This window comes from Strix aluco, chromosome 28 (genome assembly GCF_031877795.1).
Source record: "Strix aluco isolate bStrAlu1 chromosome 28, bStrAlu1.hap1, whole genome shotgun sequence".
Classification (NCBI taxonomy): domain Eukaryota; kingdom Metazoa; phylum Chordata; class Aves; order Strigiformes; family Strigidae; genus Strix; species Strix aluco.
Genome location: NC_133958.1, coordinates 6,051,164 through 6,076,434, shown reverse-complemented (window position 1 = coordinate 6,076,434; position 25,271 = coordinate 6,051,164). Strand labels below are relative to the sequence as shown.

Here is a 25,271-nt window from a genome sequence, read left to right as displayed (position 1 = left end):
CTCACTCCCAAAAATGCAACTTAAGACTCCCAGGCCTTTGAGGGCTTGCCTGTCCCAGAAACGTGATTGCAAAGGAAGATGCTGCATGAACATGAAGTGCAATAGCTATTATGCACTAATTTCCTTTGTGGACATTCTTAATCCTCATAAAGAGCCCCCTGCACAGTCTGGCTCAGCTACACAAAAACCACTCAGTACAAACCAGAAGTGGCACATGGGGAGTTAGGACACACTAGCAGTTGTAAGCTTTTTCCTCATGTAAACCCGCCTGTAAGATCTTTTCAAAACATCACCCTTCAATTCACAGAGCTGAGCTTCCAGTCCTATTGGGATATTTGCCCATTTGTAATGACTAATCCTATTTTGGAGGTTGCTGGGCAATAGGGTCCTTTTATTTGCTTGGAAGGAAGCTGCAGCATTTCAAGCAGCATGAATTCCAGCCTGCTACAAGTCTCCCAGCTGGCAGAACAGCTTGAACATTCTGTATTTTTGATGAAATCTTTGATCACCTCATTGCAAGATTTGGTTGCCTACTCTCAGCTCTCTGGCAGCTCTGAGCACAACCTGCCATTTCTAGATGGAATTTGTTCTTTTACGGATTAGACACATTAAATAAATAAACCAAAGTGTCTTAAAGCTATCCAGATCAATAATGTCACAGACACAGGGGTCTGGAAACACAACATACAAAATTTTGAAATAAAATAGGTGTCAATCAGACCTTCCTTTGTCCATCTGCTGAGATCCTCTCCTGAGATAGGGCGCCTGCCCTGCTTTAGATGAACACAGAAGGCATTACTGATCCCTTGTTACCTTGGAGATCTTTCTCTGTTCCCAGGTTACCACCTAAATTACAAGGGAATATGGCCGTGGAATGAGCCTTCAGCTTCCACCACTTCAACAGAGTCTCTATGTGACCTTGGTCAAGATACTTTATCTGCAGCTCACTCCTGAAGAAGGGGTGATGGTGAACCCTCCGTCTCTCCCCTCCCAGGGCAGGGTCTGTCTCTTACCATATGAAATCAAAGCTAGAAACTGGTTAAGATAATATTGCTAAATAAACAGCAGTAAACTAGAGAGAGCTGTGCCCTCCACCCAGATCAATGCATTGAAGCTCCAGCTTATTCCTAGATGAACAAGGAGGAAGAGACATGAGGATCCCAAAAGCAAATACCCCAAACCTACCAGAAGAGCCTCCTGCAGTGGAACAGCATCACACCAGTGGAACATTCCTGTTGAATCTAGGGTGACTCTGCTGTTCTCCTCTCCTTGGCCCTCAAAATCCCTAAAACAGAGAGAGAAACTTCTTAGCTACAGGACTAGAGTCTACCCAAGTTGAGATCACATCTCCAGCTGCTGCTGAGATGTCCTCTTTATCTACATCATAGCTTTTATGTGTCATAGTAGTGAGGAAAAATTAGGATGTATGAGTCACATATTAACTGTGACAGTATGGGGGAAAAGGGTTGTGTGGCGGAGGAATTCCTTTGTCAATGTCAGCTGAGTGAGAGAAAAATAAGAAAAATACACTGCAAAGTGTTTCCTTGAATTACTGTATTAACTGTGATCTTTATAGCTGTTCGGACTTGGTCTCTAGGATTATTTTAAATAATATGTTCTTCAGTGGGGACGTTCACTGAAGCAGTATTTACATAAACATGGTCTTGATTAAGAGCAAAAAGAAGTCAGCAGGAATTTTCCCTCATCTTCAGGGACTTTAAATTATGCCCATATTGCAGAATATTCTTAGAGGCAAATTTTGGATACGTAGCTGTGTTTGCAAGCATTGTGTTAATTCAGAAGCAGCCACAAGACCACGTGAAACAAAAGCCATTCAATCAGATGCTGCTCTGAACATCAGACTGTTTCAGAGGACTGCCACAGAACAGGACTGTTGGGGAAGTCACGTCGAACAACAAAGGGTTGTTCACCTCTCTCCTCATGACCCAGGCACGGAGAGAAAAAGACCCGGAATCTCTTGGATAAAGCATTTACTCAGCACCATCTCTAGCTTTACTGTAGGTAGAGACAGCCTTGAACAGTTGGCTCAAGAGCGAAGTTTATTTAATCACTCTGTAACTGAAATCACAATAACCGAAACGTGCCACCGAGGATTACAATAGATACTGAACGCAACAGCCGCAGGAGAGCTGTATGACCAGACAGGTGTTCGGTCCTTCTGCATGTCCAATTTGCCCTTATCTTGTCTGTGCAGCACTGGGTGAAGCAAACAGGAAGAAGAGGAGGGATTTTGCTGGGGGAGGGTGTCATTCATTACGAGGCCTGCAAGGCAGATCGAGCTGTGCCCTGGACAGAGCAGCTTATGCTGGTGCTGGGTTTGGCACTTCTTAACACAGCATTAAGGAACCCGAGAATTTGCCCCATTTTTGAAAATGGGGCTGGGGGGGTTGTAGCTTGTGCCAATCTCCATGATGCCATAGATACAGAATTAACTCATATCCAGGATAACTAGTTAAAAGTCACAGTCATTTCAATAACTGCAGCGTAGCTATAGAGGCTTTCCCATTCCATATCAGAATTCAAAGACCAGGCTGGAACTTCTTAGCAGTTTCTGCTGGCTCCCCAGGTCTTAAACTCGGGCACTAACAACAAATTCCAGGACTGATCATATTAGAATAGGTTACCTTGTTCTTCTAAATTAATATATTTCCAAGTTTTATAAATGTTCACCTATCCTAAAACCACCACAAGACATAAAAGCTACGAAGGGTCTGCTAATGGCACGGACATAAACTGTAATGACCGATTTTTGCCTAGTTGCTCTCGGGTCTCCTCTGCAACATGCTGGATTTGACTGGAATCCCAAATCTGGAAGTTGGTCCTTTCCAGCTCTGCAGTGCCTCCTGCCTCTGTTTTCTCCACACTATGGCAGGATAAGAGAGAAGGGGATTGCCTACAGCAGCTCCAGCTCAAGCCCCACCTAACCTTTAATGTGGACAAGCAACAGATAACACAAAGCAAGGTGCAAGCTATGCCTGATGGGGGAAAGCACAGAAAAATCTTTCCTTCAGGCCAGAAAGGCACAGAAGAGGTAGAAACAGACCTGTATGCACTGGCTGCTGTGCTACTGCTGCCCAAGGGGAGGCACAAGCGGCGGGCGCTGGCAGCTGGAAGTAGCCGAGGGGAGAGGAAAGGGAGAGCAAACAGAAAGCAGTGTGCTGCGGGCGCCAAATGCCCTGTGCCAGCTCCACTCCTCTTACAGACTGGCAGTACCAAGCCATGAGGCTCCCAACCTTTTTCCAGGCCCTTTAGCTGAAGTCCATCAATCTCCAGAAGCTCACAAAACATCGCCAAAGCCACCACAATACCTACCCCTCTTGCTCTCTTCTGCCACTTGCACAGTTCTTGCTCTCAGCAGCATTTGCAGCATGAAGTTTCATCGGGAAACAGCATGTTGCATGAAGCATTTTTTTTGATCAGCTTTAAATTACCCACCCTTCAGCAAAATGAAAGGTAATTTTGCATCTCTGACAAGGGGCAGGGAGAGGCTTCACACTGGCTCTCCTGAATTTAGTGAGCTAGTACAAAACTGGAGGGGAAGGGGAGCGTGTACCCCTTGACATCTCTGCAGTGTCTCTCTGCAGCCCTGTGCTAGCTGCAAGCAATCACACCCATTAGCCACAGCTATCAGCCATCTCTTAGTCTCCTCCTCAGATAACGAATCCATAGGCCGGTGATTAAATGGTATTTTGGCAAGTCAGAAGAGACTATCTTCTCACAAGCTCCCTTACTTGACTCAGATTTACCAATCAATCAACGTATGTATCTCTATCATAATAAAGCCATCATCTATATACACAACCTGTCAGAAATGACAACTCCTCATTCTAATATTATGGGAAATATATACGCCTTGGAGGAAACACCTGTTGGATCCCTGAAGTGGGAGATGGAGGGAAAAGACAGCAGGAAACCCACTTCATCATAACAGCATCCACCTTGCCAAAGCCAAGCACATTCTGATTTAACGAGCCATTCTTTAGCTAAGGGTTCCTTCTGCCATATACTCTGCAAATTACATGATTCTTACGGAAATCTGATTTTCCTGAGAGACTCATAAATCATCCTGCACTGGCCTCTGAGGAGCTTGAGGATGAGGGCACTGGAACTGACATGCTGTAGCACCCAACAGAGACAGAAATAGTCTCTGACTGAGCTAGTCACTACAGCCATTAGCAGGTTATCTGGGTCACAAATTGACTGTGCTGTGGGTGCACAGTTATCGGCGCTGGCTCTGTGTGAGTCAGAAAGAAAACTGTTGCGTTCACATGATGCTGTGCGTTGCCATGTCTGTGTCACCTTTCTCGATCACGTCCTCATTTGAGGTCCTTAGCACTCACACTGCACTGAACAGAATATCAAACAAGCACAAGACCATGTTACCAAAGACTGTACAATTGGAGCTGATTTACAAAAGCATAAGGTACTCTGGACCGTGGGCATTTCTGAAAACGTGGTCCTAGTGGCTGAACATTTGAAAATACAGTGCCACAGTGCATAAGCCACTGGTTTAATCAGTCTGTGCCCAACCCACAGACAAACTGAGTTGGTTACAACAATAGCACAGCATTAAACTCAGAGAAAAATTTGGTTTTATACTGCAAGTAACTCCAGTTCAATACTTTACGTGTCATTCAAAATGGCAGTTTGGTCCAGCACACCAGAGCTGAACTGAGAGTGCTACAACATGGTAAAACATTTCTTTTTTGCCTGTTTCCACAGCCATGACCTAATATAAACCAGTCACTCATGTTTCCATGAATCAAGTAGATAATGCAGCTCTCAGCTACACTAAAAGATGGTCAGACACATCCAAGATGTTTCAAACTTCATTTGAGGACTAACATAAGTGATTAACAGTTGTCTATAGCATTAGAAGGCAGGGAGTGGAAGTCCTTTTATCAAATTGTTAGCTGCCAACAACTTCCCGCTGACAAGCTATCTTTAACTTCTTCATAATGCCTTTGCAAAGCCCTAAAGCTTTGTTGAATCCCTTGCCTGCAGTCTTCCGACAACAGCTCTTCCACTCCTTGTCGTGGGAGAACGTGGCTACAATGAGTCTTAATGCCACGTGCACGCATCGAGGCCTGTGCTCACTGGTTTGCCTTCTGTGCTTTAAGTACAGAAGAGCAGCAAATCCTCAGGAATTGCAACTTACTTCTGTGTCCTAAATTTTGCCCAGAGAGAGAGAAAAGGGTCAAAGCCTACTCACAAAGCACCTCAGGACAAGCAAGGCCTGGAAGAGTTGCACCATTGGTCCCCAGAGACCTACATACATGAGAAATCTGTGCACAAAAGTCTCCTGAGAGAAAACACCCGTGGGTACCTGTGTGACGCAGGCAGGTTTCTCCAGCCGCTGGAGCCCCAGCGCACCAGCACAGACGCCCCAATGTCCTTCCCCTGCCTCTCTACCACAGCCCTGGGGATGAGCTAACGCTTGGCATGAGGGCTGTTCAGTTCACATCCCATTTGGGAATCCTCTTATTGTTTTTTGAATCGCTCCCAGATCCGCACATATGTTAACCTTTTCCTTTGGGGAGGAGTGGAGTTTCACACACACAATGAAAACTGCCTGTGCCTGTGAAGGCTGCTACAAAGCCCCTTTTCTCACTCCCAGGCCCGCACTGTGAGAATATGGTGCTTGTCTGGACTTGGCTTATTCATCATCATGGATTATATCGCTCCAATCACAATGCATCAAAGTGCTTTCCCTACCTCACAAGGAACGACGAAGCTTAATTAATTGACACAGAGGTATTATGTGTCATTGCAAAAATATTATAATTTAGAGTATGCCATCCAATAATTAACATCAGGCAACAAGTAAAACCAATCTTAAAAATGAGTAGTTAAATTTTTCTTAATTACATCCACTGAACCAAATCTGCCCCAAGCAATGCACATGTAATCCCAGTGAAGTCAGTGTGGTTGTACAGAATACACTAAAATAAAAATAGTCTGTAGTTATCATCTATATTGCAGCAATACTTACAGTCCCCCACTAAGTTTAGGGACTCCTGCTTTATTTAGAGTTGTAAACATGAACAATAATACCTAAGTTGAACTGAGAAAACAGCATGGAAAGAGACCTGTAGCATCAGGACTTACACAACACACAAATAGAAAGGCTGAATCCTGGTCTAATAGGCACTGCCTGACACCACATTTTAAAATGGAGCCAAGACTCTCTAATAACAGGGCTCCAGGTGATGATGCCTTAAGAACTCCTGATACCTGTGGGGTGAAGTCTGAAGAGCTGGCAGCACTGAAGAAATGCAGAATCCATAAGGCTAACTGGACTGAACTGTCTAAACATTGATCTAGATGCATTAGGGCCTACATTTCACTGAAGAAACCTCAGAGTGACATATAAGAAAAGACATCTTCTGCCTTTATTATCTCCATTTCTGCATTCAACCTCCATCCAAATCATCTCCCTCAGCTAACACTTTACTATATAAGGACATGTTGTTCAGCCATAGATATAAACCAGGTGTAATAACTCCAACACTTTTTCAAATTAATATAGCACAGTTATCGTGGGGAAGCTGGATACTACTTCTGCAGGCAGATCTCATGTGTCAGAGCTATGAGCCATTGTTTCTGACAGAAAACAGCAGCTCATTATTCATAACATCCCTTGTGAAATCTTTGCTGAAGTCTCCCTCTCCCCTTCCGAGGTCACAGGAGGGCTAGATACAATGCAGCTTCTTCTCCTTGGCATGGACAAGTGTATGTGCATATTTTTGCTCTTCCACTGCTACTTGGGCTAGGCACAGGTTGTATTTTAAAAGCTAAAGCCTGATCCTGCTACCCACACACAGAATAGAGGCTTGCTTTGATTCCAGAAAGGCTGTTCAGAGAGTAAAACAGCAGACAGCTTGAGTAAGGGTGGCAAAATTCAGCTCCTAATTATTAGATTAAAACCTTGAAACAGTTGTCATGTATGAAGGGACAAAGTAGAATTTGGCAAACAGGAAGGGAAAAAACAAATCTTCTCATACTGATAAATAATCTCTGAAGACAACCTTGTCATTTTCTGAAAGCATCTCAACAGTTCCCTGTTTTTATTTTTTTGGTCACTGCTTATCAAAATTTCCATGGCTAGTTAGTGGGTTAATTTAATTATGAGCAGCATTTATGAACAGCCTGATGGGGATCTGCAGAGGGCAATAGAATCTGTTCTTGAATTATGAAATTGCACACACTCACACATCTGGAAGCCGTCACGGGACAGATCGCTGTCTTGTAAATGCGTGTTGAGTGTTACAATATTTTACTAAGCACTCCCAATCTGTCAAGGTTTACAGGAGAGTAGAGACTGGGAACATTTGGGATCATTTGTGGCTTAGAGCCATTAGCTACTTCCACCCACTTATTGTGACGTTATTAATAGCAAAATAATCTAAAGAGCAGAACTTGGCTTACTCAAGATCTTAGATAATAGAAGTGATTTTCACTAAGGGCCAAAACCAGGGAGCCAGGACCCAGCTGCATAACAGACTATGCTGAACAGCACAGCCTTACTTTTGGCTGAACTGGTGGTAACTTTGCACGGACTCTGCTCCTCGGAGGACTTACCTGCAGACCTAGCCTAGCCCTGGTGTTTCAGGTCTGTGTAAGAGGTGGCACATGGTGACACCACCCAAGAAATAACCAGAGGAGAAAATCCTATGTAATCAATGTGATGTTGACCATCCCTTACTAACTGCCCTCCTCACCAATGGTTAATGGTGAGAAGATTGCATCAAGCGTGACGTGTGTGTGCATCAAGCACCACACACAAGAGAGACACATTTACATTTCATTAAACCATGGACAGTATGACAAAAGCTATCTGCCAGAACAGAAAAACAGGTGAGTCGTACCTACGCTATGCTATCCCTACTAGAACAAGTTAACTGGCTAAAAACCAAGGCCATTACACTCGCGTGACATCCAGGGATGCCTGTGACTACCATTGTGGCATTGCCAAGAGTATGTGACAGCCTGAATGGTCCTAGACTCAAAGACAGAGACCAGAAGGGCCAATTAGTTACCAAGACTCAAATCATGTGGAAGTCCAGTTCTAGCCTGGCACACAGAAATGGATTTTATCCCATGAAAAGCAATCCCCTGCTGAGGAAATCGGAGCTTGGCCTGCGAAAGAAACTTTGCACAAAGTTTCTTCACCTTCTGGAGCCATAGCTCAGTGAAAAGAGTTGGAAGACTTCGGAACTCCACAGAGCTTTTGGCTTCTTGTTAAGCCATTGCATATCTGTTTAATTTAAATCCCCATCCAATCATTAAATATGGGTGTTTTTTTTTTTAATGGGTCATTATGATGTGATTTATGACATTGGTGTAATTGTCAGAATTACTGTGGGTAATTAAAATATGAAATTCATGCTGCCAGAGGCTTCAGTCACTCTCAGCACCCTCATTAAAAATCAGGAGCTGACCAAATTATAAATAGACTGGTTTGCACAAGTTCACAGGGAAAGCTAATTATGAAACTTATGCACTTCGAACTCGCACCATCAGTCATGCAAATTCTTTAAGTGATTATACTATTGTATAACGTGGAATCGGATTAGTCAGTACAGGTGGGTGCTACTCCAGTTACAATGTGCAGTACAACTGTACTTTGCATGGTGAATGTGAATCCCTAAAACTCTTATGCAAGTGTGATGATAGATGTGGGACAAGGGCCTAGGGAAGAGAGAGGTGGTGCATTTTCACATGAAATATAGAAAAAAAGATTGAGGAGTACAGGGAGAGGCTGCAAAGGATAAGGCTCTCTGATCTATAATGGTAAGTCTCAGAGAAACAGAAGAGGCACGTGAACACAAGGGAAGAGAGCTTCAGCAAGAAGCTGGAATAAACTTTGGATTAGCTGACTAAATTCGTAAGGAATGGCGGCTGGCTAAAATCACAGGGAGTCTAGGTGCCAAATACAGTGAGCATGAATACAAGCTGAAGTTAAGAAAAAAATTTATATATAAGGGTGGGCGAAGGCTGAGACATTTTCTTTCTAGAATTCTGAATTTTTTACTCTCCATAAGGGAAGGAAAAAAACCAAAAAACTGGAGGCCTATATACAAAATTCAACCAAAATTAATCAAGAAGTAAACCACTGATGGAAGAAGAGTCCTGTTAGAGTTACCAGTAACATCTCTGGTGACTTAAAGCCCAAATGGAGTATGCTGTTGCTTATTATGGGGTTTAAAAAAACAAAGAAAAAAGAACAAAGAAGAAAGTGAAACCCCTCTTTCAGTGGCAGTAAACAGACTTGGTTTTCAGGCAAAGAGACAATGCAGTCTGTAGTGCAAACAAGTTTGGGCAGATTTTGCACACCGTGGAAGCTAGGTTTGCTGTGTCAGAAATCCACTAAAATATCTGATCCATCACAACGATTCGTCAGTCTTATTGGTTGTGCAAGTTTTGGTGAAGATAAGACCTCAGTGTTCCATGAGCAAGATGCAGCCAGCCTGCATCTGAACTGAATTTATTGGGGTGCTTAAAGATCCATTTATACCACAAAAGTCATGTTCCAAAAATAGTGCTGATTTGTATTTTGTGTACCTGGACAAGATTCTGGGGCCTGGAGATTTGAAGAGAGAAAGCTGCGGGGAAAGCATTAATGGACAATGTCTCCCACCTGAATTTTTTTAACTTGGATAAACCTAATTAACTGCATGGTATTTATCAGCTTAATTATCACTCCATCCAATCTGTCACCCTGACTCTGACAAGTAGTCCTCAAAAATACACAGCAAGAAAAATGGGACTTCCCAACACAACAAAAAGTGGAATGCAAAATATTATCACCTCTTCCTGGAGGAGGTCCTCGCCTAACATCAGTTCATAAACTTCCAGTGTCCCAAATATCTGTTCTTCATCTTCCTTATGCATCCCAAACTCCAGAAATGCCATCTGTGCAGTTCAGGAGGGACTCATTTTAGAATTCCACCCCTGAAGTGTTTGAGAGGTATCTATAAGCATCCACACTTTTTCCATGTTTCTACAAACCCTCTGAGGTTTGGCTATCACTGGAACACCCCTTCCACATCACCCTCCCATTCTAGCAATAAAAGTAAAGCTGAAGGAACGTGAAACTTGGCTAACTTGTGAGGTTTTTGCTATGCCAACAGACTGCTAAATTTTCCACAGAGCCCCCACCCTGTAGCGTAAATACCAGGTAGTGATCAAAAGCACAATGTGCCTGCTGACAAAAGGGATCTTGCTCACTGTAGCAACACTTTCTCCACCTCTATCTATCTCCTTTTTCTTGAGAACACAGTTTTACACTTGTCCTTCATACAAATAACCCGAGGGTGGGAATTATTCAGAAGGCTCGTGTTTGACACCCCATCTGTTCATTTCTGACAGCGATATATAATGTAAGGCTATAAAAACTTGAAAAATAATGCAACATAAAAAGGGATTGACTCGGCTCCAAGAGGCCATAAACGGTAACAAATACCATTGTATGATTTATTTCATGCTGTAATCTTTACAGTAAGTCATCTTTCAGACATTTCCTTGTGACAGGTTTTAATAATATTAATGCCCAGAGCAATCCAAATCATCGCCAATAGACATATTTATCAAGCTGCCAATCCAAGTAAATGAAATTCTATAAGCAATAATGTAACATGTTTAAAGGAAGCTAATAAAACAAGTCAGGAGAGAAATATTACTGCGAAGTATGCTCTCTCTAATCCAGCCCTGGATTTTATACAGCCAAAATGCAAATCTTTCCCTCCATGATTTATCGCTCCAAAAATACCAATGACCTTTTCAGGAGCTCTTGCACAGTCCTTCTCACACATTTATAAAGATTGTGATGCATTCTGCCAGATTAGCTGAGCTAGAGTGCTCAGCACTACTGCCTTGTTTTGCCCTGCCTTTGGACTGGGAAGTGGTAGGTACCATCAAAGAGTAGGATCTTAAGTCTTTAAGATTTATTAAAGACTGACAAGCCTTAACATAGGATTGGCAACTCAGCAGGTATTTACGAGCAATTATCCAGGCACTAGATAAGTTACAATTAACAGGGAGCTAAAACTTGGTTCTTTAACCTGGTTTCCCTTTTAATCTAATTCAGTTTCTACTGGCTTGGCTTGGCTGAAGTGACTCTACACCAGGGCAAAAGGGAAGGAGACACTGCAGAGTTGTGTGCACATGGAGCCTTGCTCACATTCTTTTATGCCTCACTAGAAACTTAGCAGGAATGAAAAACAAGAGTCAACAATTCAGCAAAACATACACCATTAAATTTGTCATGCCTTAGGCAAGAATGTGTGGAAAAACTATGACTAGTAAAGCAAGTGTATCGATGCAGGGGCTCAGAAGTGCTTGAGGAATCCTAACAGGTCTTTATGTATTCACTTCTGGATGAGCTTTATAGGTCTTAGGGTTTTTTTTGTATTGGTTTGTGATGACTTTTTTTTTTTAATGATGCTAATTAAGTTCTTCTCCTGAAGATAAAGATGTGCTTCTTTTCAGTGGGGGAAACAAAAAGAGAAAGGAAGAAATGTACAAGACTTAATACTTGTAATGTGACAGAAGATATCCTCCAGTAGTCTAGGACCAAGACCTGAACCAAGTATGCATTTTGAGTCCTGTAATAGGCCATGCCTAACTCTTTCCCCCTATACTTTATTTAATTTCCCTGAATTATGGTATGATTACATTTTTCATTAATTAGCCCACATGTAAATCTTGTCTCAAACTCAGATGCAAATTTCTGTTTAAAAAAAAATAATTGGAATTTAAGTATTTAGCTGTCTAAATGTCGTAGTAAGCACAGATACTTTCAAAGGACCCTATAAAGGGGCAAGAGGGTAAGTATCCAAGTAATTTTAAAAGCACTGCCTGCTGGACACAGTTGATGTAATCTTTATCGTATATCCAGAGAACCCTGCAGAGGAGACTGGTGTTAAAATGTCCACCTTCCCTGGATCAAATTGCAGTTTACCATCCTAAATCAAATGGAGCTGAGATCTGAACCTGGAGCTCCCCTTGGTCACTGTCCTAACTATCCTAGTTTGGAAGCAAAAGGTCAGTGTTTGCTTTTCTATCAGCAGAACAGCCCAGGTGGAAAACTTCACCTTAACCTGAAAATGGGCAACTGGATCCAATTCTATTTTCAGTTTAAAGAATAAAAAATTATTTGGGGTTAATTTGAGACCTCCAATGTCATGAAAAGTCAGTCTCAAAACGCAATTTTGAATTGTGAGGTTTCCTCTATGGCTTTTGATACCTCACTTCACACTTTCCTGCTTCCCTTTGCCTTCCCACTCTCTGTCTGCTCTTTCTATTGAGACCGAGAGCTCTTTAAGGCAGAAACTGCCTTTTACCATGCACACATACAGCATCCAGCCTAACAGGATCCCAGTCCCAGTAGAAGCCTCAAGGCACCGCTATAATACAAATAATAAATACTGCAACTAATAATAACACTACGGTAAAACGTCCTCCCCAGGGAAGTGTTGGAAGACCAGTCCCTGGTGTCATTTAAAACTAAACACCAGAAAACATACCTGCACTGGCTGCGTAGAATATAGAGTCTTTATGATATGGTGATGAGGGAGAATCTTGATGGGGATGGGAACAATTATTTATCTGCATATTTGGCTATTCCTTTAGGGGAGTTCAAAATATCTCTTAGTAACATTTTTGTTCCTCACTGCTAAGAAGCAGTAGACATCTCAGGGAAAATAAATAAATAAATAAGAAATATATAATCCCCAAGGTGTAATCCCAGAGTATGGAAACTCACTTCACTTAAATACCTCCCTCTGGCATAATTGACTTTTCATGTGCATGTTAATAATGATATTTCAGCAGGTTGTGAGGGCTTGTTCTTCTCCCCCCACCCCCCACCCCCTTTGGTAAATTATGTTATTGGGCATGAGGAGGGGGAGGGACATATAATAAATCTAATTATGTTTTCGTTTATATTTAACAGGTCAGCACAATCTGGTAGCATGTGCATATGTATTTACTGTGCAGTCCCAATATTTACAGCTGACCTCATCAGTTGTAGGACAGCAGCACTGAGCAACATTTTATTGTCGTGATACCATGTATGTGCCGGGGACAGCTGCTAAGATGCACAGCTCTCCAGAGGACACCTTAGAGTCCTCGCCATACTGACATTTGCCTTTGCTGCTGAAGCACATGATAGGGTTTTGGAGGGAGGGGAGACATCATTTATTAAGCCTCTTCAGTTCTGCAGTGGCTGGAAATTGCTCACAAGCAGAAAGAGAGCAAGAAATACTAGTTTGTACGTCTCTCTTCCCCTGCTAGGTTCCTGTTTACTTCCTGCAAACGCTGGTATGACACTGTTTGCCAATATGTCCTGTCACCCTCTCTAGTGGGTGCTCTGGAGGAGCGTAACAGCTTGCTATTACTGACAGCTCGGTCTCAGACCACGACACCCTTTCTTATGCTGAATGTAGCAGCTCAGGTTAGGAGTCCCCTCGGTGCAAGTCAACTGGACTGGCAAACTAAGTACACTGCGGATAAGAATATGGCAGTTCACACCTCGCCTTAGACAGCAGATGACTCTGCTCTGCTACCAGTTTGTGAACTCTGCTGGGAATCATTTAGATGGCCTAGAAAGGACTCCTCTAGCATGCGTTATTGATGCTAGAGAGAAAGGCTGTAGGGTGCGATTTCTCTTGGATCTCCATTTGCCTTTAGAGCAAACTTCTTTTGGAGTACGAGTCTGCTGCTGGTGTCACACTGCAATTAAATATCTGAGCAAAGAGCAGATCTTGGTGTTGGCTGTTCACATTCCTACCCCCAGCTGTTCCTGCTTCCACTCTGCTCTCTCAGAACGAGCCAAAGAAAATGCGCTCATGACTCAGCTGTCCAGTGATGGTATCACTGGGCTGCTGTCTGAAGGCAGCGACCACTTTCAGGAGCTGCACCCTTCTCCTTCCCCCTGTTCCTCCACAGTGGTATCAGTTCACAGCACAGGCTCTCAGCTTGCAGGAGAGTATGAGAGGTTCAGGATTTGGATGCATGGGCATAAATTGTGTTTTCTCTGCTGTTCAATTACTCAAGGCAGGGAGAAGCCGTAAACCATCCACTTCAACCCCAACCACCACCAATAGCAGAAGAATTAGGAGAGAGGCACATCCTGCTGTTCCCACTTTCCACACAAATTCTCAGGAAGTCAGCCCAGGGCCTGCTCAGCATACACACAGCTTTACATTTCTTACCCATTAACAAAACTCTGAGGTGGAAGAACATCAAGGGACCTTGACTTTGCAGGTTCTCCATCTGAAACATGTGATTCTATAAAGAATTTCCAGTTCTCTGAAACAAAGGCAATGAAACAGAATTGGGTTCCTTTTGTATAGCCTTCAGCTGCACTTAGATGTGTCTGCAAATGGCTACCATGGCATTGGAGGATTCTGGGGGCTTCAGAAATGATAGACAAAGGAGCTCAGAGTAATTGGTTATTCATACCAACTGCTCAGAAATAGAGCGTTATAAAATAGTAATTCCATTTAGTATGCATAAAACAGTCTTAAATACGGTGAGCACTACATACTTAACACACCATTGAACTCCAAAGGGAGCTCCAAATGCCCTATCAAAACACGGTCCTCCAAACAAGGGGGGAAAAAAAATGCGAGAGAGTAGGAAGAGTTCATACTCTGTGCTCGTACCATCCTCATACTTGTCATAAGTGACTTGCGATTATTTACAACACTATTCTCTGAGAGTCAAACCATTTTTAACATCCTCAATTTCCCATCAGGAAATCAAAATTCAGAAAGGCTAAGTGGTCTAAAGTCCCAGATTGAGAAAATGAGCTCAAGTTTCCCAAATCCTAAAGTAGCTATTTAACAGCTGGAACATCTTTTCTCTGACACTTGATCTAGTCCTTTCTGGGCCATAATCTGAGGTCACGGGCCATTAAGCCCAGCGTTATAACACCAGGCAGCGATGTGAGGATGTACAGCAGCACCCTCTGAGATTTTTTAAGAGCACCAGAGCCTACCTACATCTCCTGCTTTTCATGGTGATGTAGCTGGTTCAGGACACACGATGTTACTCCTCACACTCCCCTGGTCTGCATCTTTGCTGCTAATCTGCATTCCTCCCCCTGTCAGCATAGACAGGAGGTGCAGCAAAGCCCTCCATGTCACATGTGTCTAAACATGTCCAACGCATACAGGTGGGAAAGGCTGGACTGGAGGAGCGTTCAGACACATGTATCTTTTTACTACAGACTGACAGATGAACCCTCTCACATACCCTTAACTTCCTTGTGATGTTGTAACTATTGCCAAACCCTACTAACCCAGATGAAACAGCTAGCCATTCCAAACATACCCCTGGCACAACAAGGGGTAAAATCTCTCCGAAGAGGTGATTTGTCAACCTTAAGCTGTAATTGTGCTACACAGGTGTGCTCAAAGCAGGTGCATTTAGCCTCGGTAACAGGATAGCACTTTCTACAGCTGCGTTCAGTGAGGTGGGAGATGGATGGGTGAGAGCGCGCGCTCTGAGGATGCAACATGCCACTCGATTCCTCTAGGTCAAGCTTAATGGAAGTATCATAAGTCAAGTCAGAGAATAAAAGTTCAGAACAGTCTGTCTTACACAGGCACTAACAAGTGTCTGAGAGAACTCTCTTACGGTTTTCTAAACCAAGATACTTGGCCAACTTCAGAGCTGGGCTCAGTCCCAGCCTTTATCACAGACTTCTTAGGTGACTGTGAACAACCTGTGCAGGGCCTGACTGCCCAGGGCAGCCCCGAAGTGCTGCAGAGAGGCAGAACTGGGAGAAAAGCTCTCATTTACTTCCCTTGCCTGACCAGGTCACAAACCAGGGCAGGGGGGAATTGCCTCAAGAAGCCCTATTGCCTCTTAATGCGTATCTGATGATTAAAAAAAAAAAAATCTATTAATAGTAATAGCTTTTGATTAAGTCTGGATGACAAAGGAAAAAATAGCCTTTGCTTTCTGTTCTGATTGACTGCACTCTGGTATGTTATTTACACTCCTGTTAAAATGACAACAGTAGCTCCTTTGACTAAAGCTTGCAATCTGTGACACTCCTGTATTAGTTTTTAAATTTGTGACAATGAAATTGCTTTTCACCAACTAAATCTCCCTATTTTCATTGCAGGTACTGGAGGCATACTCAGCTACACTAATTGGGGTCTCTTCTATCTAACCTTCCCCTTACCTCCCTCTGAATGAGTTTGGAGGAACCCAGAACATCATGTACCACTTCAACTACATCATATGGAGAGTGGTGGAATGAACCAAAGTACTTATAATTAAGTTCTGTTTTGCTCTGATACATCCAGAATCCTAGGGGAAACCAATGGCAAGGTCTTATACCTGGCAAAGCTCCTGATCTACCTCAGGCAACTACTCTCCCTACAGTATAACTGGTGCAGAACTGCAGGTTTGCAAACAACTGCTTTTTATTAATACACATTTATACTGAAATGTCATCTTGTCCTTTTAAAATCTAAGATTGCCTAGGAAACGAGAAGAAAACCAACCAGGTGGAGAGCTCCTACAGTGTCAATGTCTTTCTATTCATTTGCCATTGACTTTTATTAAGATGTCTTTGCAGTTTATGGAAGCCTCTTTCCTGGGAGGTAGCTGGCTTTCAGGGACCTTAGGTACATCTATGCTGATAAGTGTGTTGGACTGAAAACGGGCTCCAGCTTCTCTTTCTACATGACATTACTCCATGGAGTCCTCCAGGTGTCAGCATGTTTGTGCTTGTTCCCTCAGTGTGGCTGAGCACAGTGTGAATGAGTTTTGCCTTCAGCCCAACCATCTGCAGCTCAGAGGCATGGTTTGTAACGGGGCTTGGCTGCCATCTGCTGCTTAAAGCAGTTGCAAGTGTCTGAAATCCAAGTAGGCATGCACTCGTACATCCACATCTAATGGAAAGCTCCTTGTCTACTCTTTAAAGCAAAGCACCATCTCCATGGAGGAGAGGCACTAGCAGAGAAGTTTACAGGAGCCCAGAAGAGGTTTGTACATTTTGGCCTTAAACGCTTGTGAAAATGCAAGCTTCAATTTGGTGTAGTTACACAGAGATCTGAGAGGCTGTTCTCCATTTCAACAGAAAACTAACACCACCACCCCCCATCTTCAAAATGGAGTTTGAGGTGAAGAAGGAGTAAGTTGCTCTGCTTAGGGTTAGATGTTACCACGATTAATCTGTTCTTTCCATCCAGCTAAGATTTGCAGTCCTCAGAGCAAACACCATTAAGTGTTGCTACACAACTTGTACAACCTCAAAAACATTTATCTGACTTCATATTTAAAGTTTTATATTCTCAGGATGACAAAGACCTAGACACACTTCCTCAGGGAATCCTGACCAAGAATCTGGCACAAACCAGAAAGCTGTAGCTTTTGCTTCAACTATACACATGCTATAGTAATAAGACACATTTGTTTCAGTCTCTACAGTTAAAGAACAGTATGATGTGATAAACCTGTTAATAAGCAGAGCGAAAATCTTGAAGGAGGTATATTCTGTCCTACTCTTTTTTTAGCCAAGAAGCTTTGGCTCCTAAAGAAAAGCATAAATCATCATCTAAAAGCATAATCATAAGTCTTATTAGTATCATCAGAAAACTCCCTATTTTAGCAGGTAAGTAAAGGGCTGTGTATTCCAACCTATCCTTCTAGAGAAATAGTTAATAAAAATACAGTTAACATATTCAGATTTTTTTTTTAAATGAGAAAAAGATTTTAAAATTACCTGAGAAAGGTTTTGAGCAAAGTCTGCTTTTACACTGGCATTTTTTAATCTGCTCTGGATCCCGTATATCACTGTGACAAGCTTTACAATAGAACTGTGCCCTAGAAAACAAAAGTGAATTAGGCAGAACTGAATTTAACTGATGAGAGAATAAATGCACTCATCTGCTCTTGAAAGTTTTTCTCTTCTAGACCTTTTTTCAACAAAACCGTAATAGGGAATCTTACCTTTTGACTTCTGCCAGGGAACGAGCAATAAAAAAGCCCATTGTATTCCGATGAAGCTTTATCTGTGCAGATGGATTGATCAGGATAGCGCTGTATTGAGAAGCAATCAAAAGAGTAATCAGTTTGTCTATCTGGTGACAGTTTTCACCTCTGTTGTGAGAATTCAGACTGTAGGGTCATAACAGTTTCATCTCACAATCTTACATTAATCCTCTTTGTTATAGTTGCTGTGACACATGAGACACATGAGACATGAAAAAGTTAACATGCTTTTTCAATAGCATAAAGGGAATTTACTGTCCATAGAAACCTGGGGGAGCCATGGAAGAACAGGGACTCAAAGCATGCAAATCAGCTTTTGTTAGGGTTTCTGCAGTTTATTCAACTCCAAGGCTCCTGGATTTGCCAGCTTTTTTTTTTTTTTGTAATTAATTTGCTAAACCATAAACTTCATAGGAAACAGGGGCTTTCATTTCCATCACATTATTTTTGAACATGTTTAATGTAATAAAATAATTCATACTTTACTACAGCTGGGATGGGCCATTCCATAGGGTCACTGAAATTCTTGAATACTCACACTTAAAAGTACAAGTTCTGTGCAACTGAAGATACTAAGGATACGCAGGGTGTGAGGTACCTGTTCTAATGCTGAACACGCCAGGCAAAACAAGGGGAGGAAACTTTATTTTCTAATGCTTCCCCCTCTAAATCCAGAATGAGTATCCCTGCTGGGCTGCTTTAAGCACATCTGTGTTGAATCCCCTGCAACATCACTTAAATTTACCAGTTTCCCCTGCAAAGGCCACTCAAGGTACCAGCTCAGTCCAAGTTCCTATTGCTTTCAACCCAGTTTTAATGAATATTGGTAGTGTGAATGGCACAAGGAAAGATGACAAGGTTAACATTTTCCTTCCACACAAGAGAAGGCCTGTACTCAGCTCCTCCAGATTCATGGCTCAGGGGACAAAGAAACTATGAATGACTATAGTTATTACTACAGATATTGTAGCAACATCTAGAGGTCCCGCTTGTAGAAGAGGTAGCTCTTCTGTGCCAACTGGTGTGTAAAGAAAGCAAAAATATAATCCCTGTATCTCAAAGAGCATGCAGCTTCCTTTTCTCTCTCGCTTTCTCTTTTCACCATTCTATTTTCAGCCAGTGTATGAACACAGGGAAGAACAGATTGAGTTGTGGCCTGTTTTCCATTAGTGCTAAGCAACTACATCTACTGACTTCTTTCAGTGTAGAGTTCATTCAACGCTTCTGGAAGAGAGCCCCGATGTATTTCTCACAGCAGTGTTTCCCTACAACCCTCTGTTTTCAGAGTTTCTATTCTACAGTTTCATCAAAACAGCCATTTCCTTTATAAAAGTGGAAAGAGAAATAATTGCACTCAATAGTCTGCATTTTCTGGGCAATTTCTCAAGCTTTTTAAAGATCTATGGCACTTATTTATTCCCCTTTCTGAACTAGTTCCAGCTTCCCCATTAGGATGTCTTGTATTTCATCATTAGAACAGACAGAGTGTTATCTGGCCCAGGACCAGATCAGCTTCAGAGAGCAAAAGCTCTGCTGCCAGCATTGACAAATTACCCCTTTATGACAATGCTTTAATAGCATTTAGGAGCCTCTGTAAACTCATGTGGCTAAAAAGCCGAGGAGGCGTTTCGTTTACCAATGCAAACAAATATGCTTGAGTCACCCCAAATCCAAGACCTATGCTGTTTGCACGTGGAATAGAGATAAGAATGGTGTTTCATCTCCCGTCTCTCGCCCGATTATCTATGAGAAAAGAGGAGGCAGAAGAGATTGTTGTATATGGTAAAACTCCCCCCAGCACTTAACCAGGAACGACATCTTGATCCTGTCTCCTAAACACTGTGCACAGGAAGATAAGAGGTGTATAAAACCCCCGTAGACCCTGGGACATGTTTCTTCTGAGTTCTTTGGAAATTGTTAGTTTGGAATTAGTTGACTTCTTACTAGAAGTCTCCCAGACAGTTACCTCTCCCCTTGACTGCCAAATCTGAGTTCAATTCCCAAGAGGACAAGGTTCAGTTTTACAAAGCACAACCTGGGGAAACAAAGCAAGTTACAGTTAGTCACAGCATCTCTGTGCTCTGAAAAGACACATCTGGAAGGAAATAACAGAAAAACAACCAAGACTGTACCACATACCGACAAACTTCTATAAAAGTCATGCCTGCAAAATCATTGGAGAGCTGGAAAGTCATTACTTTGTAGTCTTTGTCTTCCAGAAGCATTTTGTCCTTCAAATATTTTCTCTTTGTCTAAAAGAATCAACCATAAAGATAATGTATTTACTGAAAGGCAAAGCAAGTAGGATATGTAATTTAACACCGGGCTGATACTCCACCACCACACAGTATTAGATCAAAGGCCCTTAGTTACTGGAAACAGAATGACATCAGCTATATGTTGTCAGAGACAATAGCAGAGTTAATAAACAACAGGCCAGGGAAAGCCTCAACCCTTCTAGACACTTCCAATTCATATTATCATCAAAGAACAGGTGTTATTACTGTATACAAATAAAGTTACAGGGAAATTTCATGACTGCAAAGTCTTTGGAGCCCATTATTTGAGGAAAGTTACACCTTACTTTGCAGTAAGATTAATCTGCTTCCTTAGTTATTTAAATGAAGACTGGTCTTGTGTTAAGTTTTACCAATCATAAATAGAGTTATTAGAGGCATGATTTATTGCTGATCTGTGATCATATACTCCAGTATAAGCACTTTTTTTTCCCCTTTGGTAGTTGTGTGACTAGGGAAGGGCTGTTCATACCTAGGCAGTTAAAGCAGCAAAGCATTCTAGTGCTTACAGCTCCTTCAGGTTTTAGACGGCCACTCCCTGTGTCACAGTATACGCTATTCCCTTGGCATATGAACACCTTCCACGTAAAACTTAATAGGCTACTAAAAATGTGTAAAAAAGTGTTGCTTTCCAAATAAAAGCTATTTAATGGATTTTGACATCAGAGGCTTTTTTCAATTTAAAAAGTTTGCTGAGTTTTCATAGTACATTTTAAAAAAACTTAAAATATGTTTTGCTAGCTTTGCTATGTGTGTGAAATGCCTGGACTTGAATGAAACAGCAGGTCAATGAAAAAGCCACTCGAACAAGCAGCCCAATTCTACATACAACTTCTGCATTGATAAATTCTGTATTTATTTCACCCAATATCTATTTACTTTGTCTAAACTAATTTTGTGAAAAGTCCCTGAACAGAGAAATAGCAGTCAAATCCTTCTGTGTAGAGTGATGTGAAGTATCCCAGGCAGCCACTAGGTGATAGCAAAAGCACGTCCACTGCAGGAACAGCAAACCTGAGACTTGTTCAGGCAACTTCACGCCCAATAGTTCTGCCTTTTTAAGTTTTTATTAAATCTTCTGGTATTGATTTGGAAATATCTGAGCAACTTGTGTACTGTAAAAGTTAATACGTAGTTTATCAGTTTTGCATTGTAGCAAATACCGATGAGGAAAGACAGATGATAGGAGGATAGATCTGGATCACCTTCCTTGCAGAGATGACAGGATTGCTAATTGTCACTGTTCTTGTGTAAATTACCCCATAAGACCCAGCCAAAGAAGTAAATAAGCCTAAAAGGATACTGAAGAAACGCATGCTACTAACTGGAAAGGGTACATTGGACTGCCTTTCAGCCCATTTTTGGGAGTGGTTCTGCTGAAGTGCTTTAAGCACAGATTCAAACGATGAACACCAGACAGAACGGAATCAAGCACAGGATCCATACCATGCAGTAACCAAAATTGATTTACTGTGTGCCCTGAGGCAGTGGGGCACCAGCACCATGTTACTGCTGCTGAACCTACAGCAACAGAGAAGGTGCTGCCATGTATCGGCTACACGCAGCCGCAGAGCTCGCTCTGGGCCATCCTTTGCTCTGGCACCTCCTTGCACACTACTGTAAAATGCATCCTCAGGTTCTGCTTCAGCATGCTCTGGAGCACTCTCTTCACCTCTTGCACTGAATTCAAGTATTAAATTAGAAAGAGTCTGTTAGGTTTTCTTGCCCTCTGTGCCAAGCTTCATCCCAGCATGATCAAGACAAGCTTCAAAAGACCTGGCTGCAGTTTCTACTCAGAAGCCAGGCACATATTTCAGAGAAGATCCCACTGGGTTGTATTCACGTTATTTAGACAAGTGAAGGATGTACCTCAGTATCCTCTTCCACAATGAACAAATTGGTTAGGAGAGTAGACAAGCCAGGAACAAGGCAGCTTTGTGCTATGAAGCCGAGCTTCAGTTCGGCTAAACAGATGATGCTGTCTCCTGTCCTGCGGCCCCAGCTGGGGATGTTTGGCAGGTATGCCTGTTTCAGAGCACAGAAGTGAGTACAGATCAGCACAGAGATAGGCAAGGCCACAACGTTCCTCTGAAATGATCATTCTTGTCTTTCTTGCCTTCATCATTCTTTTACTTTTTTTAAAACCTATGCTGGAGTATGCTAACAGATAGCTAAGTGGACTTCTGAGGTTCTTTTTTTAGGGTTTTTTTTTAAATATTAAATATGCATTTGATGACAACTTTGACAAAAACAACAAAAACCAACAAAAAGTTATACCTTATTTTTAGTCATGTTAAAAGATATTCTAGATAGGTTAGTAACTGGATGCACAAGAAACACTGGATAAAGATCCCATTTTTATAAAAGGCAGAAGTTTTTGTTTCCATAAAGGCCAGAATTTCAACTGTGACACCCATGTAACAGACAGACAATTGTGATACCTTGTTATGAGACTGAATTATCTGTAAAATTACTCTCGTGTTCGGGTAGTGATTCTTGATAGACAGCACTCTGTAATAAAGATACAATTTCAGATTAATATGCTCGGTTCTGGCTAGGGTCTCTCATTTTCCAAGTCAGACTTTACTTGGGCAGATAGCAACTGGGAAGTAGTGACAAAGAACGGCGTATGCCCCAATCCCTGTATCTGGGACACTTTAAGCAGGCCCAGGTCCACTATCTGGAGAGGAAGGTGTCACCATCAACAGATTTGAAGACACAGGGTGAAGAATCATACCTATACCCCACTAGAAGTGTAGAGCTAAGAGAAGCAACAATAATGAATATTACTTGCTTTGCCAAGTCCACCTGTAAATTTAATTCATAAACTAATATTTCCACTTGGTAGGTGCCCTAGAAATAGAAAAAAAAAATAAGCCAATTTGGAACTTGGACTTTTGGACTGTTTTGGGGGTAGGCTAATTATGCCATCAGATTCACGCAATCCAGCAGGACTAAGGGAGTCCCCAGTTCAAGTCTGTGAAGACGTGTAGAATTATCAGACCTGACAGCAGAGCTGCACCAGAGAGCAGTGTGCAACTCTCCAGTGTAAAGGAGCCAGACTCCTTGACTGCTAATATTCAGGATATTGAAGAAGGTAATTACACCATATTTAGTAACATTCTATTCTGGATGGGGTTGCAAGGCTGCACAGCTGCTACCTGTCTCAATCCTTCAACACATCTGATAAAATCATAGCAGAAAGGAGTCAGTTGGCTTTCAGAGTTCTCCAGGCAGAAAACAACGTGACAGGACAAATATGTTCCCCTGCCAGCAGCACTATCTGTGTCACTGTTAATATCAATCAGATAACAGAATGAAAGCACTAGAGTATCTCACCCTACCTCATGATATTGGAAGTATCTTCAGTATAAGGTTGTGGAGAGTGAACATCTGCTAGAATGAGACAAGCATTCGTAGATCCCATCTGCATCCCAGGAGAGAAAAATTAAATCAGGGTTTAACCCCATATGAGGTACAACAATCTCTGATGGTGAGCTGATTTAGTGGCATCATGTCTTTAGTTCAACTCTTGTGTAAGATCATCATGATTCTATTTCTTAGAGTTGTCCCCATGCCTGAATGCTTCAAGTGACACAGCTCCAGTCAAACACACAGTACGTAACGCATATTTCTATTTTCAAAGTGCTGGAGCATGTGAAATTTTTACATTTCTAGCGCTAACATCTTCCTAGAAGAGGTTACAAAATAGGAAGCTTTGCTGCATTCTTCCCCAGCAAAGTCCAGCCAAAGCACTTTAAGGGTCAGTATTTGGGCAGGTCAGAAGACCTCTGTCACAGTCATCTAATCAGTACTAGGGCTGTGTAACGAAGTCGTTAACAACAAGAAGTTTCATTTATGGTGGAAGTTTTATAGTCTGCTGGGAACTGGGGGGGAGATCTACTGATGTACTTCAAATAGGACACTAACAAATAGAAACCACACTAAAGTTAAAGTCAGTGGTGGTTTTTTGTTTGTTGGTAGTGTTGGGTTTTGGTTGTTTTTGTTTTGTTTTGTTTTGTTTTTTCTCTTTTATCCAGGTCCATTCCTTCTGCTTCTACTGGAATGTTTTACTGAGTCTTCAAGCATTTCAAAACACAAGGTCTCTTCATTCCTGGACATCCATGAATGAGACCCAGATATGATGCACACTCTAAAGATGAGCTCACCAAGGGCTATTCCAATTATTTAAATACAATTTCCAGAAATGCTGCACTCTAATATTCCTCTTTCAAAACCAGATGATCACAGTTTGGCTTTCCCCTTTATTTTTCCTGTTTTAGTGCTTGAAAAATTTATAGCTTGAGAAGTCTGTTATGCCTGACTCTTGCGTTCTCAGTTCCCATGAGTGATATGCTGGTATGCAAAAGGTACCACTAAAATAAGTGGAGCTGCTTGAAGTGTAAATCTCAACATGAATTGAGTAAATGCAGCTCGAGCATCCTTTCATAAAGGACAGGATCTTCGCAACATCAGCTTATCTACAAGAAAGGGCAAATGATGAAGTTCTTACTCCAACTCTCTTCAGATCTTCAGAGTTCAGCGCAGAACCATAAAAGAAAGTTGTGTAGGCTGAATAGCATTTGAACACAGCTTCCAGCTCCAGACTAGGAAGAGATCTATTCAATAGAAACAACAATGGGATGGGGGGGAAATCCATCAGTCTCCCATAATTACATTCTCTGCAAGTCTCCATTTCTCAGAGAAGCTATTTGCCATAACTACTTGCTGTTTAAAAAAGCTACAGGGATTTTGGCAGCTCAGTTAAAGTACATAGTTTAGATTTTAATGAAAACAAGCTTTTATAAAACTTAACAGTCATGGAAATGTTTCCTGGATTTTTCCTGTCTTCTGCTATTGTCATTAATTTTTCATGAGTATCATTCCACAGCCATCCATGCAACTCTAATTTTACAGCTCACTGTTACACCACAAGAG

At 41.9% G+C, this 25,271-nt stretch overlaps 1 protein-coding gene across 1 annotated transcript in view; it reads right to left on the bottom strand.

Moving 5' to 3' along the window:
- KCNU1 (potassium calcium-activated channel subfamily U member 1) overlaps positions 1–25,271 on the bottom strand; it is a 201,110-nt gene that overhangs the window by 165,723 nt on the left and 10,116 nt on the right. Inside the window, exons 11-20 of the mRNA XM_074808175.1 lie at positions 24,847–24,952; positions 23,678–23,760; positions 22,775–22,844; positions 22,203–22,358; positions 20,176–20,288; positions 20,003–20,071; positions 17,995–18,084; positions 17,768–17,868; positions 14,238–14,334; positions 1,186–1,285 (exon numbers count right to left, since the gene is read on the bottom strand). Coding sequence (XP_074664276.1) covers positions 1,186–1,285; positions 14,238–14,334; positions 17,768–17,868; positions 17,995–18,084; positions 20,003–20,071; positions 20,176–20,288; positions 22,203–22,358; positions 22,775–22,844; positions 23,678–23,760; positions 24,847–24,952 — 985 coding nt within the window. The remainder of the gene's footprint in view (positions 1–1,185; positions 1,286–14,237; positions 14,335–17,767; positions 17,869–17,994; positions 18,085–20,002; positions 20,072–20,175; positions 20,289–22,202; positions 22,359–22,774; positions 22,845–23,677; positions 23,761–24,846; positions 24,953–25,271) is intronic.